At 51.2% G+C, this 16,992-nt stretch overlaps 1 protein-coding gene across 2 annotated transcripts in view; it reads right to left on the reverse strand.

The window, feature by feature from the left end:
- CPNE5 (copine 5) overlaps nucleotides 1-16,992 on the reverse strand; it is an 89,334-nt gene that overhangs the window by 45,745 nt on the left and 26,597 nt on the right. The window contains exons 4-9 of one of the 2 annotated variants that reach the window (XM_059177787.1): nucleotides 6,680-6,783; nucleotides 4,991-5,030; nucleotides 4,687-4,763; nucleotides 2,885-2,944; nucleotides 702-752; nucleotides 345-408 (exon numbers count right to left, since the gene is read on the reverse strand). In XM_059177787.1, coding sequence (XP_059033770.1) covers nucleotides 345-408; nucleotides 702-752; nucleotides 2,885-2,944; nucleotides 4,687-4,763; nucleotides 4,991-5,030; nucleotides 6,680-6,783 — 396 coding nt within the window. The remainder of the gene's footprint in view (nucleotides 1-344; nucleotides 409-701; nucleotides 753-2,884; nucleotides 2,945-4,686; nucleotides 4,764-4,990; nucleotides 5,031-6,679; nucleotides 6,784-16,992) is intronic. The other variant, XM_059177788.1, reaches the window with a different exon arrangement.

The raw sequence follows: 16,992 nt of genomic DNA on the forward strand, positions 1-16,992 counted from the left end.
GCTGGAGCCAAAGCAGTCTTGGTTCAGGGAGAGAGGACCATGACGAGGAATGGAGGAGCCCCAGCCTAGAAGCCCGGGGACCAGTGGCAGCTGGCTCTGCCACTAACTGTGGGCGAGTTCCATGCCTTCTGGGCCTCAGTTGGCTCAGCTATAAAAGGAGACAAACTTCTAGCTCAGATGTTACAGAATTCTTGGACAGCCAGGTAAAACTGGGGAGACCTGACTTCCTCAGATCCCTCTAACAACACGTGTGGCCCTGGGGTCACAGGGAGCACAGTCTGCCCTCTGCCATGGCTCCACCCCCACCCCCACCAGACCAGGTCCTGATTCCCTCTGCCACTCACCCTACAGTTGCTCAGCTCCTCAGCAGACAGGATGATGGTGCCACATTTCTTCCCTGGGACCCCACTGGGAGAGGAGAAGATGAAAGAATGGAGAGCCAGACAAAGACAGACAAAGCCTGAGCACTCCCTGAATGGGCCTTCCTCAGCCTCCCCCTTCCCCAACCAGCAGATCTGCCCAGAGCCCCTGAGAAGACAGAGTCTCCTGAAATACTCGTGGCAGTGTGGCCTAGGGCACTTGCTTCTTGGGCCAGGCCCCCCAGGCCTGGAGCCGCCCCACCCCCTGCTCCCCCAAGAGCCCGCCAGGAAGTATAGTGCCTGCAATGAAAGTCCTAGAAGCGGAAAAGCATCCAGACTCACCCGGAGGCTTCCAGACCAGTGGTTCTCAAATTTTCCATCCAAAGACCACTTCTGTGGGCAAAAGACCTCGTGGGCCAGCCACCCCACCCTGCACCCAGCTGACCCCCAGAGTCCTGGAACCTTTCAGCTCTGAGCCACTCTGACTGATCATGGGTGGGCGAGCAAGCAGAGGAGGGAGTTAAGCAGAAGGGCTGGTATCCTCCCAGTGGTAGCTTGTCCAGGCTCTCTCCCATGGCTACCTCCCCTTGAATACCTTGGCTGGGGTCTCTCCAAGGAAGAGAGATCCCATGGCCATTCATGCAGCTCCTCAGTGAGGTGGGCAACCATGATGTGAAGTCGGCCCACCCAGAGAATCCCCACCAAGAGGTAGAGTTCCCAAGCTGGGTCTTCGCCCAGGGAACCTGGACCACCTCCCCACTGGGTCAGGAGGGCCCCCTCTCCCGGGCACCAGCCCATTCCACTCCAGTGTTTGGGACAAACCCGGGGTTGTAGGTCTCCAGTGTGGCCAGGGGCCACTGGGAAGGAGGGAAAAAAATGTCATGCTGTCCAGTAGCTGTTTAACTTTGGACTCATGATGGTACCTCTCCAACTCCCAGGTTCCTTGCCCAGAGAATGAGTATGTTTGTAGGTTCCATTAGTAAGAATGTGCACACGCAGCGCATGGCACCAAAAAAGGCCCCCAAGGAGCAGCATTTCGCTCCCTGCCTCCTTTCCTTCACAATCTCCCCAAGCTGCTAAAATCCAGCCCCACACCTCAGGCCAGCCTTGAAGCTCCCAGCCTGCTGTCGGCAGAACACACTTTGAGAACCACTGATGGAGCTCTCCCCAGTGCCAGCTTCTGGAGGAAGAGGCTCTCAAGTACAGGAGGCAGGGGCGCCGGCCCCCGAGGCTGAGACAGCCCAGATCTCTCCACAAAACGAGAGTAGAGTAGGGTCCCCTGCCACAGGCCTGCCAGCTTGTCCCCTTAGACATGGGCCGGTGAGCAGAGTGCCCCTGCTCTGGTCTGGCCCTCCCGGGTATAAAGACATGATTTGTTTGACCAGAGAGACAATCCTTACACCATCCTCCTCCGCCAGTGTTTCTCCATCTGTTCCTCCCTCTGCCTCTGGGCCCTGGGCCTTTCTTTGATTTCCCATCTTCCCTTCCCTCCCCTCCAGACCCAACCCGCTCCCACCTGCCTAGGGCCTTCCTTTTACTCCCCCATTGCCTTTCCGGCCCTCCCTGGCTGCTTCTCTCCCAGACTCCTGCTCCATCTCCAACTGCAGCTTCCATAACTCTCCATGTAAATAAGCATCCACACCCTTCCTGGGCTGTGAGCACCCAGGGCCCCAAGAGGCCCCTTTCCCATATCCAGCGGCCCCAGCAGCCAGCCCAGCGGCTGGGACCCTGGCTCCTAGGAGCTCTCAGCAAGGAGAGGGGAGTTTTGCTTTCTCAGCCAAAATGCTCAAGCCCCTCCAGGCTGGCCCCCCACCCGGGGCGGGAGGGGGGCAGATATTCCCTATCCTGCCCCACCCCACACCCTCTGATGAGGATCCTCCCTCCAACCAGGAGAGGGGGAGCAGGAAGGAGTACCAGGGCAGGGGAGTGGTGTGTCTTTGTTGCATGTAGTTGCATGAAGCCCGCCAAAAGCAGATGGTTGGGGTGGAGGCCAGGGGAGCAAGCAAGGCAGGCCCTCCAGTGACAGGGAGCAAATACAGAAAGTAAGGATTTAGCAGAATCTATTCTGAAAGGAGGCTGACATCCAGCAGTGGAAGCAGTGGAGGGGAAGTGGGGTAAGAAGCTAAACGAAGAAAGGGACAGAGGGAGGGGAGAAGGGCAAGAGGTAGGAGGCGGAAGAAACCAGGTCAGGGAGAGAGGCAGGGCAAGTGCCCAGCTCCTGCTGGCCACTGGAAGCAGCCCCTACCGCTGCGCCCCACCCTGCTCCCAGAAGTCCCATGAGCCACTGGGGTTGGGGATGCTGGAGCTGCAGCCGGGTGTGGGAGGGGCCGGCTGCAGAGTGGCACTTGTGCACACTTGGTGCTCTCTCTCTCTCTCTCTCACCCCAACCCCCCATCCCCGCCCTGCCTGACCGGGGCTGAAGGCACAGTGGTGGGAACAGGGCCCAGGCCTGGACACTGAGGCCCCCTCTGCAGAGCCGGCTGGATGTCTGAGGACTCCAGGGCCAAGGATGTCTGCTGACCTACCCGTTGGAAACAGCTGGCATGGGTTTGCCTGTCCTGGAATTCAGGCTGAATGCTCCTATCCTGTAGAGAGAGAGGCAGAGAGAGCATGTCATGAGTCAGCCCCTGGTCCTGAGAGGACATAGCACTTGGCATCAGAATTCTTGGAGACAGGTGTCTGTTCTGCATCAAACATTAAAACACGACCAAGAGCTGCAGGCCAGAGGAAAGAGAGGTCTTCCTCCCAAACCTTGCTGTGAGGTGCTAGGTGACTCTACCTCGGGGGTCCTCAAAGTGTGATCTGGGGCCCAGCACCGTCAGCATCCCCGGAGAATGTGTTAGAAATGTAAGTTCTCAGGCAGCCCCATAGACTAAGGGGGGGTGGCAGCCAAAGGCTGTACGCTTTGAGGACCACAGCTCTACCTCTAGACTGTGAAATGGGGAGACTGCTGAGAGAATCACAGGAGATCAGAGAAGCTGATGTCAGTCTAGTCCTGAAGAGACACCCCAGGGAAAGGGAGGTGTTGTGTATGGGTCTAGCAGGGAGACGATGAGACAGACACAGGACATTTTCAGTATGGGAAACAGATCCTCCTCCTTCACCAATCCATCATCTCCAAGATCCTGCTGCCCCCCCTCCAAGGCTTGCCTCCCCAGCTTTCTCCTGCAGAGGTCTTCCTCAATCCACTTAGCAGGTGTGCCTGTCCACCATGGGTGGGCAAGGGGGACAGCAGGGAAGAAACAGACCGGAATGACAAGCAGTCTTTTGACCCACATCTGGGGGCCGAATAGGCAGACACACATACTCACTCTGGGAACCCCAAATTCTATAAATGTCAGAGCCTTCCAAACCTGGATGTTTTTTTTCCTATTCTCAATAAATGATAGCGTATATCATTATTCTTTGTGAACCCAGAGAAGGAGACATTTTCAGGGACAGAGAGGCCTCTCTAGGGGCCCTGAAGTTAACATACAGTTAGTGGGAGTCAGAGACAAGGGGCTGGGAGAGAGACCCCCGTTCCTGACCATAATGCATTCTGCACTTCTTGGTCATGGTGAGGGGATAGCACCCCCAGTTCGAATTTAGCAGAAGCCAGCAGGGAGCTGATATCCAGCCCGACCTGCTGTCCCCTTCCTGCCCATCCTGTCATGTGGCCAGGACACCTGTCCCAGTCTGCAGTCTCCTTTTGTCTGGGTTCTGCCCCTAGGGCTTCCTGAGAAATAGGGAAAAGAGAGGGCAGTCCCGCTACCCTTGGTTGGTCCCTAAAGCCGCCTGCAGCTTCCACCAGAAGCAGCCTTGGGATTCCTTATCCCAGAGTCTTCCTAGAAGAATAGCATTCCCCTAAAAGCACTTACAGCCCTATAATGCAGATTTTCAGGGCAGGGTAAGATGAGGAGGACCTCACCCTACCCACCTCTGGCCTACAGTAAGAGGTAAATAATCTGAGGGATATGCTATGTGAGGAGAACCCCTGAATTCAAATCCCAGCTCTCCTATTTCCTAGCTGTGTGCCCCTGAGCAAGTCACTTTTCCCTCTCTGGGCACCGATTCCTTCCCTTTACATTGGCAAGGGTGGGAGGTAGGAGTAGACTAGATAGTGTCTCACGTCGTCCCAGGAATACGGGGCTCTAATAACTGAACCTGGGTCCCTCCAAGTTCACTGGGTTAATGGCCCTGCTAGGTCTCCAGGGTCTCCTTATTCCTAATCACCCTGCATGAGTGGCGGCTTGCTGCGCTCCTACCCTGACCTAAGTAAGGGTGGGTGGGAGTTTGGCCCATCCCCAGGGAAGCAACCCAAACAGGCCCCACTCCCTTCTACACTTACGTGAGGGGCTTCTCCAGGCGGCTCCCAGGGGACCCCACAATCTCTCCGAGAGTGCAGAAGGCCTGGCCCAGGAAATCCTGCATGCCCAGGGTACAAAAAAAAAAAAAAAAAGCCAGTGTCACTCACTCTACCCACGGCCACCCTACCTCCCCCATCACCCCATGCCTAGAAGTAGGTAGACTCTGAAATAACCAGAAGCAGCATCAGACATATGAGTCTGTGTCCCAGGGAAGCTCGAGGCTAACCCAGACTCTGGCACTGAAGAGAGTTTCTGAATTTCTGGGCAGTCACTGGCAGAACTCACATGTTTGGATAAATCCGGGCTCTTCGAGTCAACGTCGTAACTGCAGGGAACACACAGAGATGGTAAAGACTGCTGGGGCATCCTGTCCAGAACTGCTGGGGTCCCTGATCTGAGTCAAGACCCCCACATCCCCAAATACAGGCTCTGAGAAGGTAGGATATTTCTGGGAGTAACGACTGGGAGGCCCACATGGGAGCCTTGCAGGGTACTGGCCATATTCTGTCTCTTGATCTGGCTGATGGTTACATGAAGGTAAACAGATACAGAATGCATCATGGGATGGACTCTAAAGATTTGTGTACTTCACTGTGTATGTGTTATACCTCGTTAAAGACCGAAAAACTAAAATAAACTTGCTTGGCAACCCTGGCTGGTTCTCAGGTGGTTGAGCCACCTTGCCCTTCAAAACCTGTTCTCCCATCTTCCCAGCTAAGGCGAGGTGCCCTTGGAGCTCAATACCTTGCCTTTGAACCTCCTGATGGTTTCACCTTGCCCAGGCCTGCCCAGCATGACCTGGGGCCTCCTCACTCAAGAACAGGAGAGGCATGAACATTTTACCCTCTTCCATCTGCACCTGGGCCCCTCCCTTGACCTGGAGCCACTCTTGCAGTCCCTTTTCCAGCATCCCCCTCCCCCGCCTAACCCCACTGGCTGTCCAGGCCTCCCACTGAGGGGCAGTCCTTTTTACTCTACCCTTGCTCTAGCACTTTCTTTCTCCAAAATGTCCCCAAATGGTGTCTTCTCTATGATGGGCTATAAGTCCTCCCTCAGTCCCTCCAAAGTCATGTCCTTCCATTGCATTTTTTTTCCTCTGCTCCTGCAAGCCCCCAACCCCCTTTTGGCCCACTCTGTCCATAGTCCTCTGGGATACAGTCCTTTCTAATCATCCTCATGCCTAGGAAAAACAATGAAACAAGGCTCCCCACACCCGCTCGCCAGACTGAAATCCCATCATCGTCTTTAACCTCAACAGAAGGGTGGTCTGCACCTTTGTGGAACACATGCACATGCCCAAGGCCCCATCAAGTCAGGTTACCTCTGCAGGAGGGGAGACCAGAGGGCACCCCTCTCCCAGAATAAGCTCTGAGAGGGGCACCTGGGTGGCTCAGTGGGTTAAGCCTCTGCCTTCGGCTCAGGTCATGATCCCAGGGTCCTGGGATCGAGCCCCACATCAGGCTCTCTGCTCAGCAGGGAGCCTGCTTCCCCCCCCTCCGCCCCCGTCTGCCTCTCTGTCTACTTGTGATCTCTGTCTGTTAAATAAATAAATAAATAAAATCTTTAAAAAAAAAAAAAAAAAGAATAAGCTCCGACAGAGGGAGAGGTCAATGGGGAAGTCCCCATCACCTGGGGAGAAAACGGCTCCCGGGAAGCCCCCAAGATCTAACCCCCAGAGTCAGGTGGCTTGCTTGGGGTCCTCCCACACTTAAGGGAGACAAATGGTGGGGAGCCTCTGTTCTCTCTTCCCACCTCTTTTCCATCTCCTGATGAGGGTGGGTCTGAACTTGAGTTAATTGTTTTTGTCCCAGGCCAAACCTGAGATCCCTCTAATGTCATGGCACCCATTCCCTTCCTTGGTAAGAGAAACTACTACCAATCGCAGGTCCTAGAGCTCCTCTCCCATCTATGGTCCCCCCGCCCCCACAGACCCATCCTCAGTACTAGCTTCCACTTACAGATCAAAACACTTACAGATCAAAACGGAGGTTCTGCTTCTCCTCAAAGAAGTAATCCACAATGAATTTGCGCACAAAGTCAGGGTTGAGTGTGTTGTCAATGACTTCGGTGCGTCCGAACTGCAAGAGAAAATAGGGTGTGGACCTCAGGACCAGGCTGTGGGGCAGGCGAGAGCACAGGGCTCCAAGCTCCTCAGTCCTGGCCCCAGTAGGAATGGAAGCCTTGCCTTCTGGCCCCCATCCCCTATCCCCAGTCAGGGCAAGAGCTCTTCCATCTAACAATGGAAACCATCCCCAGCTCCAAATCCAACCTCGGCTTTCTTCTCCCGACCTCCATCTAGGCTCCACCCAAGTTGCAAGGTTTTGATACCTGAATACCTGAGCAGGCCCTTCACTTCGGCTTTCCCTTTTCTGCCAGTGGCACGTCCTCCATTTCTTCAAAATCCTGTTAATGCTGCCTCCTCCAGAAAGTCTTCCTGATTCTTCCACCCAGGGAGGTTTACTTCCCTCTGAACCACTGCTGAACTTGGGCTCACCCCTATGACCACCATCCTTCTCTGATTCCACAGTTAGGTGACTAATTATTTGATGTCACCATTGTAAATGAAAGGGAGGAAGAAGGGATTGTAGGAGCTTTTAAAATCCCCACCTCCCGCCCATGCGCACTCCCCTCCCCTTGAAGTGGGCTGGACTTCACAACTCACTACTAATGAATAGAATAGAGCACAAGCCACTGCCCAAAATATGTTATAAACTACCATGACTTCTGTCTTGGGGACCCTCTCTCACTCTCTTGCTTGCTCACTTCGAGGAAGCCAGCTGCACTATGGAGAGGTCCGTGTGGCAAGGAACTGAGAGCAGCCTTGGGCCAACACCCAGTGAGAAGCCAGACTGTCAGCCAACCTGCCTGTAAGAAACTGAATCTTCCCGAAAGTACCAAGGGAACTTGGAAGCGTACCCTGCCCCAGCAGAAGCTCAAGACAACTGAGACCCTAGCCAACACCTTGACCACAGCCTTATAGAAGACCCCACAAAGCCACACCCAGATTTATGACCCTGTTGTTTAAGTTGCTAAACTCTGGGCTAATCTGTAACACAGCAACAGATACCTAATATACGGATTTAACTTTCTCCACATCCCCTGCAGCAGACACTCTAGGCACTCAAAAGTTGAATCCCCTTAAACTCCCCAAATGACTTAAGGCAAGTAACTCCCAGGTCTGGGCACCAGAGTCACTTGGAGGATTTGATAAAAGACCGATTATAGGCCTCACTCCCAAATATCCCTTTGACAAATATCCCTTTGACCTCCCTTTGACAACTCTCGGGTTTAACTGTGGTTCACAGGGCTCTGAGCTCCTCGAGGTCTCCCTGCACTACGGAGGAGGGCAGTGGGGACATGTTTCCTGGTCATCAGGCCCATCAAAACAGCTCTCTCTTACATCTGTTTTTTTTTTTTCTTACATCTATTCAATACACTGGACATTTCTGGTGATATTTTGTTTAAAAAAAGGGACACAAGGCTAAAAGATCAAGTGTAAAAGCAGTGTGCTCTGTGTTCCATGAAATGAAGGCATGATACCAACCCTACAAAGTGAATAAGACGGACAGATGCATGATAAATATTTTAAATAAGTTGTGAATATTTCTGAATACATAAACTCATTTTTTTCAATTTGGGCGGTAATTGCCAAAATAAAAAATTAATCCCGAGTATTAGTCCCCCTTAATGGGGCTCTGCAGCTCAGAAAAATGCCAGTACACAGGTACCTCTCCTGTGTGGTGGGCAAGATCTTCTTCTCTGGGACTTAGCCCAGCAGTCACTTGTACCCTGATTTAAGTTAGAAAGCTGCAAAGGAAACCTCCCACCCAAGGACGTGTGGGGTCATCTGAGCACTCCATCTGGCATCATCTTGACTTTACTCTCTATCAATTCCACCAACCGAACCTCTCTCCTTTCCCCCGTACCCACTTCCTCCCTTGTGACCTCGGCCAGGGCTCCCCATTTTCTGAACTCAACCCCTGCCGCAGCCTCCTAGAGGGCCCCCTAAGTGAGAACACTGCTAATGCTTGAAGACCCAGTCCCCGGGAGCTCCTGCTCTACAACTCCCAACCTTTCCCCTGTGCTCCCATAATGCACCTGGTATCTCTATGGCTGCACTTACTATGTCCCCTGACAACGACCTACTGAGGCTCTTCCCACCCCACTAAAGTTTCTCGAACAGCTGAGGATCCAAGTTCCCCTCATTTCTGCAGCCCAGGACCAGCCATCGTTTAACGACTCCCATTCTCATAGTCACCAGTAATTATAAGTATGAGGAACCACGTGACACATTTTGCACCGTATTTACCTTATTTCGTTCTTTTATGGTAGGCTCCCCCATTTTACAGATAGGAAAACAAAAGCACAGAAAAGCTAAGTTACCTGTCTAGGGTTCCACAACTGATCATTGCTGAGGGCAAGTCACAACCTAGGTATTCTGGCCCATGCCTTTCATGCTCCAGGTGCACCCTGTGAGGTCTTTCTCGAGGGCAAAGGCTGGTCACTGCTCTCAGTGTCTGGTATGCACTGGGGACTCAGAAACCATTGAATGAAGTAAGGTTGAATGAGGAAAGGGATGAGTGGGTTTGAGTCGCAAGCTTATCACAAGCTAATTGTGGGACTTGATTGAAGAAAGCTTCTATTTCCTCATCAAAAGATGGGAGAACACTACGTGTCCTGCTTACTTCTTAGAGGTATCATCCAAGTCAATTACCGATTCAACAAAGTTTTTCAGCACTTACTATAGGCCAGACAAAGAGCTGGGTGCTGAGCTATGAATATAAAGAGAACGTGAATCCTTTACTTAAGGATTTCTCTGTCATTGGTGAAACAACTTATAAACAATAACCCTAACACAGTGTCACAACAGAGCCATAGATAAACCTCTACAACAGGGTCTTCCCCAGCTATACACCAGAAGCCCCCGGGGCAAAAAGTGAAAGATGTTGACACGAAGACAGATTACTGGGTGTCCTATTTCACAGACTGGTCCAGGCATCTGACTTCATCGAGATCTGCACCCTTCATGATTATTGAGCTATTCTATAACAGAAAATTGCAGAAAGCACATCATAATGCAAATGATTCTTATCTGTAGAAATGTAAATACATTTGGCTCAGTGGAATGCAATTATTTGATTATTGTCCTGTTGATACTGACCAACTTTGCATCTATTTTTAAATTAATTTCGGCATTCCTGATTGCCTGTATACAGCTGACCTGCCACAATGCAGGGGTTAGGGGAGTGGACCTCCACACGCTGTTGAAAATCCAGGTATAACTTTCGACTCCCCCAAAACTTAACTAATAGCCAGCCTACTGTTGACTGGAAGCCTTGCAGACAACAAGCAGTTGATGAAGAAATATTTTGTATGTTATATGTATTACATACTGTATTCTTACGATAAAGTAAGCCAGAAAAAAGAATATGTTATTAAGAAAGTCATAAAGAAGAAGAAATTTATTGAAATGAAAAAAAAAAATTATTTACTGAAAAAAATCTGTGTATCAGTGGACCTGTGCCAGTCAAACTTGTGTTGTTCAAGGGTCAAGAGAATGTGTGTTGAGTCATCTGAACCAGCTGTAACATCTTACTGGTTCCTTCATTTAATTAATAAGTTAAACAAATCTTTACCATGTGTTCATTTTACCTTTAGAGAGGATGTATCCTTTAATAGGAGCTTTTTAAAAATACCCATGCTCAAAATCCCGCCACAGACCAATGAAACCCAGTCTCCCTGGGTGGGGCCTGAACAACTGTTTTTTTCAGTTTCCTAGGTGATTCTAACGCACAGTTGGAGTTGAGAACCACTAATGGAGGAAGAACACTAACATTTACTGAACCCCTTCTGAATGCTCACTAGATCAAGTGCATCATTATCTCATTCGATTCTCACACTGCCACCCCCACCCCACCTCACCCCACCCCCGTGAGTAACTACCTACCCATTTTCAAAGTGAGGAAACAGAATCGAGAGAGGTTAAGTCACTTGCCCAAGGTCACACAGCTAGGCAGAGCTGGGACCTAAATGCAGGTATGTGTAATCCAAAGCGCATTATATTTTTACTTCATCTAATGTTCTCAAGCACTATGAAAATCAAATAAAGATGAGATTTACTTCACAAATATTTATAAAAGTCCCACTGTGTACAGGCAATGGGGTAGATATTGAGTCAATTAAGACTGGGTTCCTGGCATATCCCCTAAATTCAGTAACAATCTTACAATGTATAATCCATCCTTGTTCTAAGAGAATTCCTGCATTCTCCTCTTCTGCTCTCATTCTTAATACCTCTAGTCTTCAGACAAAAGGAAAATTTCTCCTAATGGCCTTCTTGCAGAGTATTCTGGGTAAACATCCAGGTGTGAGAGAATCCTCCTTTAAGAAAGGGCTCTACCTCCTCTTCAGTGTACAGCTCCCCGAAATATGTTAAACAATGCCTCCGGCTGGATTTTAGATACACCCCAGCCCAGAAGGAGAAAGCATTTGTGCCGCCTCTCTCCCACCGGGCTCTCAGCAGAGACTCCAAGGAAAACACCCATTAGGGAAGATGACAGCGCCGCTTTTAAAATGGCACTTGAAGCTTCAATAGAGGGGAATTCCCTAGAGATTGATCTCTGCCAGAGAAGAAAATGGAGTTCCCCTGGAAACAGGACTTGGAGTGGGACTGCAAAGGCCCCCAAGATCTCCTAGAGAGGAGAGGGGGCCATTGAGCCAGGCTGGGCAGTGATGAATTTCCAACAGGCAGAGGTGATTAACATATGCCGGGCACAAACAACTGTGAAATCTACAATCAAGGAGGGACTTACTAAAGATGTTTTATAGCCTTCATTACCTGGGCTAATCACAAAGGGAACAAAGACCAAAAAAAAAAAAAAACCAAAAAACTTGGATTTTGAAAATCCAAGAAGCCGCTAGGTCTCTGTCAGTTCCAATTTTATACCCCTATTAAATATGACATTAGGAAACAACCTAACTGATGTCTTTTAAAAACATCAATTTGATTGTTTTTCATTCCACATAGAATTAGTTTCCAAGCCCGAAGGGATTTGGACAGATGAGGTGTTAACACGGAGCAGTGGGAAGCATATAGTCTGAATGATGTGTGGCAAATTGGGCTTGGGGGCGAAGGGGAGAGGGATTAACCATTTGCGCCTGTAATCATAATCGGAGCTGAACCAGTGCTGAACGCTCTTCCAGCACCCTGGAAGTGCCTGTCCCTGCCTCTCGTCCATTCTGAACTCCTCTGTCCACACTCCAGGTTCTGAGAATGGTACTGCTCATGGTCTGGGGCGTAGGCCACCCAACATCAGTGGGCACAGGGATTTTCTGATCAGCAACGTTGGAGAGAAACCCTGAAATCTTTGTTTTAACAAGCAATTCTGATACAGACAGCCTTTAAGAACTGTTGCTTATGGGGGTAAGTGCAGACTAGTGAGGGTTTGGTGTGAAACCGGGGAAGGGGCTGAGCAATCAGAAATAAAGGTGAGGGGGACTTCCCTGACTTCAAGGCCTGGAATAGCCTCCCAGGAGGGGAGAAAGAAAGAGAAAGTACAGATGAGTGCGAAACCTGGAAATCAGGACATTCACCCTCTCCAAAGCTCATGTCTTGTTCTTGGCAACAAAACCCAGTGGGAAAAGCTCCTAACACGCCACAAAAGATGCTCCCGAGGGCTCCTAAAACCTCTATGACTAAGCCCCAAGAATATCAATTAAACAGCATTAATTACATATCATCAGTTCCAGGGAGACCCCCAAAGGGAAAGCAGACTTGAAACTTCTTTGAGGACTAAATTAGATGGCTCCCCGGGGCTCTGCTACACACAGAAGTTGACATCTATGGGGCCGGCTGGGCAGCGGTCCTGCCAAACCGCCCTCTGGACAAGGGCTGCTGCCAGGCTGGGATGGAAAACCTGGTTCAGGCAGGTCTCCCTGCCTGAGACCCTAAGGTCTCCCCATTCCACATCCAACTAGGAGGCCAGGAGTGGGGGGATCCTGTCAAGACATGGGCCTCTTGAGCTGCAATGAGGCACAGGGCTGGCAGTAAGGCCTGGATGGATCTGGAAGCTTATTCTCTGTGCCAGAGGGTCTCTCATGGCTGCCCACCCAGCTCCTTCTCTGTCCTGCTCTACACGCCAGGGTACCCGGTTTCCCCTTTGAACCTCATTCCCTTGCCCTGCGGGTTCCAGGTTGGGTTTGGCCAATGGGAGGCACCAGCAGATGGGAGATGGGTGGAGAGAGAAGATAGGGTATTTCTTCCCACTCTGGCTCAGCCTTGGCCCCTGGGTTCTGGAAGGAGGTGCTTCTTCTCCCAGAATGATGGTCCGCCTCTCACTCACAGACAAGAGCACTGTCTCCTCTCACTGCCCATTCGAGCCCTGAGTGAGAGCAGCTACTTGCTGGTGCTGGGCCCTGGGTGGGGGGCGACCTCCTGCAGATTTGAATCCTCCACCTCACCCATACCTTCGAAAGAAACCCATCAAATCTCCTCAGTTAAACCAACTGAGGAAACTTGCTCTTCTGCTGGGGCCCTGACTGATCTATTTTCTCTCTCACCAAACACGTTCCTAACACATTCAATTGCCAACTCAAGTGAACATAAACCAAGAACAGTCCCCACCCCCCTCCTTTTGCTGAAACACGTGGAATGCTCTTGTCACCAATAAAGTGCATGACCCCCACTTGTGCGGCCAAGACACCTGATGTCCCACGACCACCTTCTGGGATGCAGGGTCTCAGCACAGCTGTCCCACCCTAAGGGCGCCAGTGGGAGCTCTCTAGGACCAGGGCTCCCCACACCAGTGTCCTTGGCTTTATAGAAAGTGGCCACCTACCTGATTAGAGTCAAGTTTGATGCTTTTAATCAGCTCTAAGTGGGTCTGTGGCTCCCCGAAATCGAATGAAATGTCTGTCTGTACGTGTCTGCATTTTCCGGGGAAAGGAGCTCTGGTTTCCATCAGTTTCTCCAAGGGAAAGCATGCCTACAGAAACCTTTAAGAACCTATGATTCTAGCTTTGAAGACACATCTTAGGTTTTCCCCCAGAAAGCAGTGAATAGTGAAGTACAGAGAGCAGAGTCTGGGGCCCCACTTCCTGGGTTCAAATCTGGTTTTGTAGTTCTCATTGGCCATGTGACAGGAGAAATCCCTTTCCCCCACTGTGTTTCAGTTTGCTCTTTTGTAAAATGGGAACAACAATTTATCCATACCTTACAGGGTTGTTGAAGGCTTACATGATCTGATTTATGTAGTGTACTTAGAAGGCAGCCCGGGGCCTAAAATGAAGTCTAAATTAGTGATTCTACACTCTGGTCCTTCCTGAACCCCAAACCCTGGCCCAGGCACCCAGGAGGTGTGTCTTTCCTGGGTCGCTGAACTCAGCCTTATCTCTAAGAGGCTCCCGGCAGGAGCTGCTGACACTCTGCTCATCTTCCTTGCCCAAAAGGCCCCAGCTCTGAGTGGTTTCTCTCCAGACATCTTCCACACACGGGCAAGGCTGAGAGAAAAATGCGGGGCTGTCCGTTTGCTCTTACCAAACAGCTACTCCATTAAGATCTAAGCTCTGCCCTGCCCATGGGCTTCCCACAAGCTTGGGTCCAGCAAAGCCCAAGGCCTTTGTTAGGGAGGAAAGGAAAAGGCAGTAGTATGTGTAATGCTTGCTTAGAGACCCAGGCCTGGAGAAGAAAATTCACTCTCTTGCCACTGGCAGGAAAAGTGAAGCGGAAAGACCCCTTGGGCGTGGAGGCTGCTTAGTGAGGAGAGGGAGGGGAGGAGAGCCCTTGACCCTCTCAGTCCCTGCTCAGACACACGACTACTGGGCTAGGAGGCACAAAGCAAAGCAGCCTAGAAAGAAACTTTCTCTGTTGCTTCTAGATTTGTCAAGTCTGGACCCCTCCTTCCACACAAGCTCCCGGTAACTCCCTGCAAATGCCCACAGCTGGAGGGCCCTGGGGCCCAGAGCCAGGGTGGAGTAGAGGGGTAGCTAGGCTTGGATTTAGGACCCCCCACTGTCCAGGGTTTTGTTGCTAATTATTTACAGGAGGCTACCTAGAATAGTTAAGAGGGTGCATTTCCCCAACTGCTAAGACAGAGCAAATCATTCCCTCTCCAGGGCAAGGACAGAAGGGAACGTGCATGGAGCCTGACCCAGAATGTCTGCTACCGATCTTCAATACTGAGAATAATCCTCACGTAGCCCTAAAGACAGCCAGGTGCTAAGTGTTTTCCACATTTTTTCTCATTCAATCTTCATAACAGCTTTATGAAACATGGCTGTTATTCCCATTTTACAGACAAGTTAACTAAGATGAGGCTCAGAGAGCTGGAGTGACTTGCCCAGGGTCCTATAGCCAGTGGGTGGGAGAAACAGGATTCGAACCCAGACTCTCTGGTCTGGTTCCAAATCAGTAAGGAGTCAATGTAGTCATTAACCAGTAGGAAGTCAGTACTGTGAATGAGGCTTGGACTATGTCCTATTCAATCTTTATTCTTGTTCTTTTCTTACCTGCAGCCAAACCTCTGAGCTTCCTCAATGTTAACTCTCTCTTCCACCTTGCTGACTCTTCCTGTTGGGGGGCTTTAGGTCACAGGGTACAGGTGAGTGCCCCTGACCTATATTCCTCTGCTCACCCCCCACCCACATTTCCAATCCCTACAGACCACACAGGCACTCCTGGCCCCTCCTATGATTCCCATAAGGATTTACTGATTGACAAGTTGACTTAGAACTTGAAGATTCTGGAGCTGGAAGGAATCAAATCATCTCAAGCAATGAGAAGAGAGAGGCAGAAAAGCGGGGTGGGGGGACCGTGCTTTGACACGTGTTACACGGCTATTTAGGAAAAGGGCTATAATGGGAGCCCAGGTCAGGTCAGTTCCCACCCAGAGTGGTCTCTGGTTCTCCCAGAAGCCTGTCACCCCCTCTGTCAGGTTTTTCTCAGGTCTTCCTTCCATCAAATCCTCCTCCTACCTCTTCTTTTCGTGACTCCTCATCTTCAAAACACCTTCCACACCCGTGATCTCATTCAGCGCCCCCCGCCAGTGACCCCATGGAGACGTTATTACTGTCATCCCCATTTGATAGAGGAGAGAACGGAGCTCCAGGAGGCCAGCAGGACCTCCCAGAGGCACGCAGTGGTGGGGATGGAGGACCAGGGCTCCCAGGAGTGACGGAGTCGTGGCTTCCCATGGTGTTCACCATGGTCCCCTGCCTCAGTAATGAGTGGGTTGCTCTGCAAGCCTGAACGATGTTCACGGCCCCAGATTTAAGCAGCTCTGGCCTTTTTACAAATTACAGCTGGATAAAGCTCCAGAGACCTCCCCCCAGCTGCAAAGCCCCCAGTGGCTATGCCTCCTGGGACAGAAGGAGGCCAGCACTGACAGACTGCTCTCCACCTCAAAGCTGCCCACCCATCCCCAGCCGGAGCTCCCCTATAATTTTCATATATAATTGATGGCTCCTTAATTGGGGATTCTAAAAGCCCTGCTAGAGAGCCCAGCCCTGGCCCCTCATGAATCATGTTCACTGGGATTAAAATTAGAGGCCAGAAAGCTATCTGACTCAAATAGAAACTGGAAAAGGCAGCGAGCTGGGTGCTGGGAACAGGGGTCCAACTGGGTGCCTGATGCTGGAGAATGGCCTGAGGTCTGGGCACCAGGAAGGAGGACTGAGGTTTCAAGGAGGAGCACAGAGGACCTAGTTCCAGGCCAGGCCTGCATGGTTTGGGGTCTGGAAAGTTCTCTGAGGTTCCCTCACAGAGAGGCGGGGGCAGGAGTCTGTAGCCACCCTCTCCTTGGAGAGTGAGGAAAAGCAGGCCCCGAGAGAGAGGAAGGGGCTGGCCTAAAGCCAAGCAGAGTGAACCATGCCTTCTGTGGCCTGGTACCTTCCAGACCACTTCCCGTTGCCTTAAGGCCTCTAGGTGAGGAAGGGCAGAGGTGAGTAAGGAGAACGGAGGCTCCAAAGGCCTTCTCCCTGCTCAGGCCTGGACGGAGAATTTTCCCTCTCTGGCCCCAGACATCAGCAGCCGCAGCCAAGCTTATAATGAAAGACTTCCTGACAAAAGGCTTAGTTCCTAATTAGCCATTGTTCCAGATAATCTGTTAAAACGTCCCAGCTCCTGGGGGAATGGCCCTTTTACCAATGAGCCTAGCTGCCAAGTAGCTGGCAAAACACTCCACCAGCCCGTGCCCTGATCTTGCCTGGGCGGCTGAGCCAGCGTCCAGCGGCACCTGTGCAAGGAGGGCCCTGAGTGAGCCCTGCCCTAGAGGCACTGGTCCTCCAGGGCA

Source organism: Mustela lutreola, chromosome 6, assembly GCF_030435805.1.
Source record: "Mustela lutreola isolate mMusLut2 chromosome 6, mMusLut2.pri, whole genome shotgun sequence".
Classification (NCBI taxonomy): Eukaryota; Metazoa; Chordata; class Mammalia; order Carnivora; family Mustelidae; genus Mustela; species Mustela lutreola.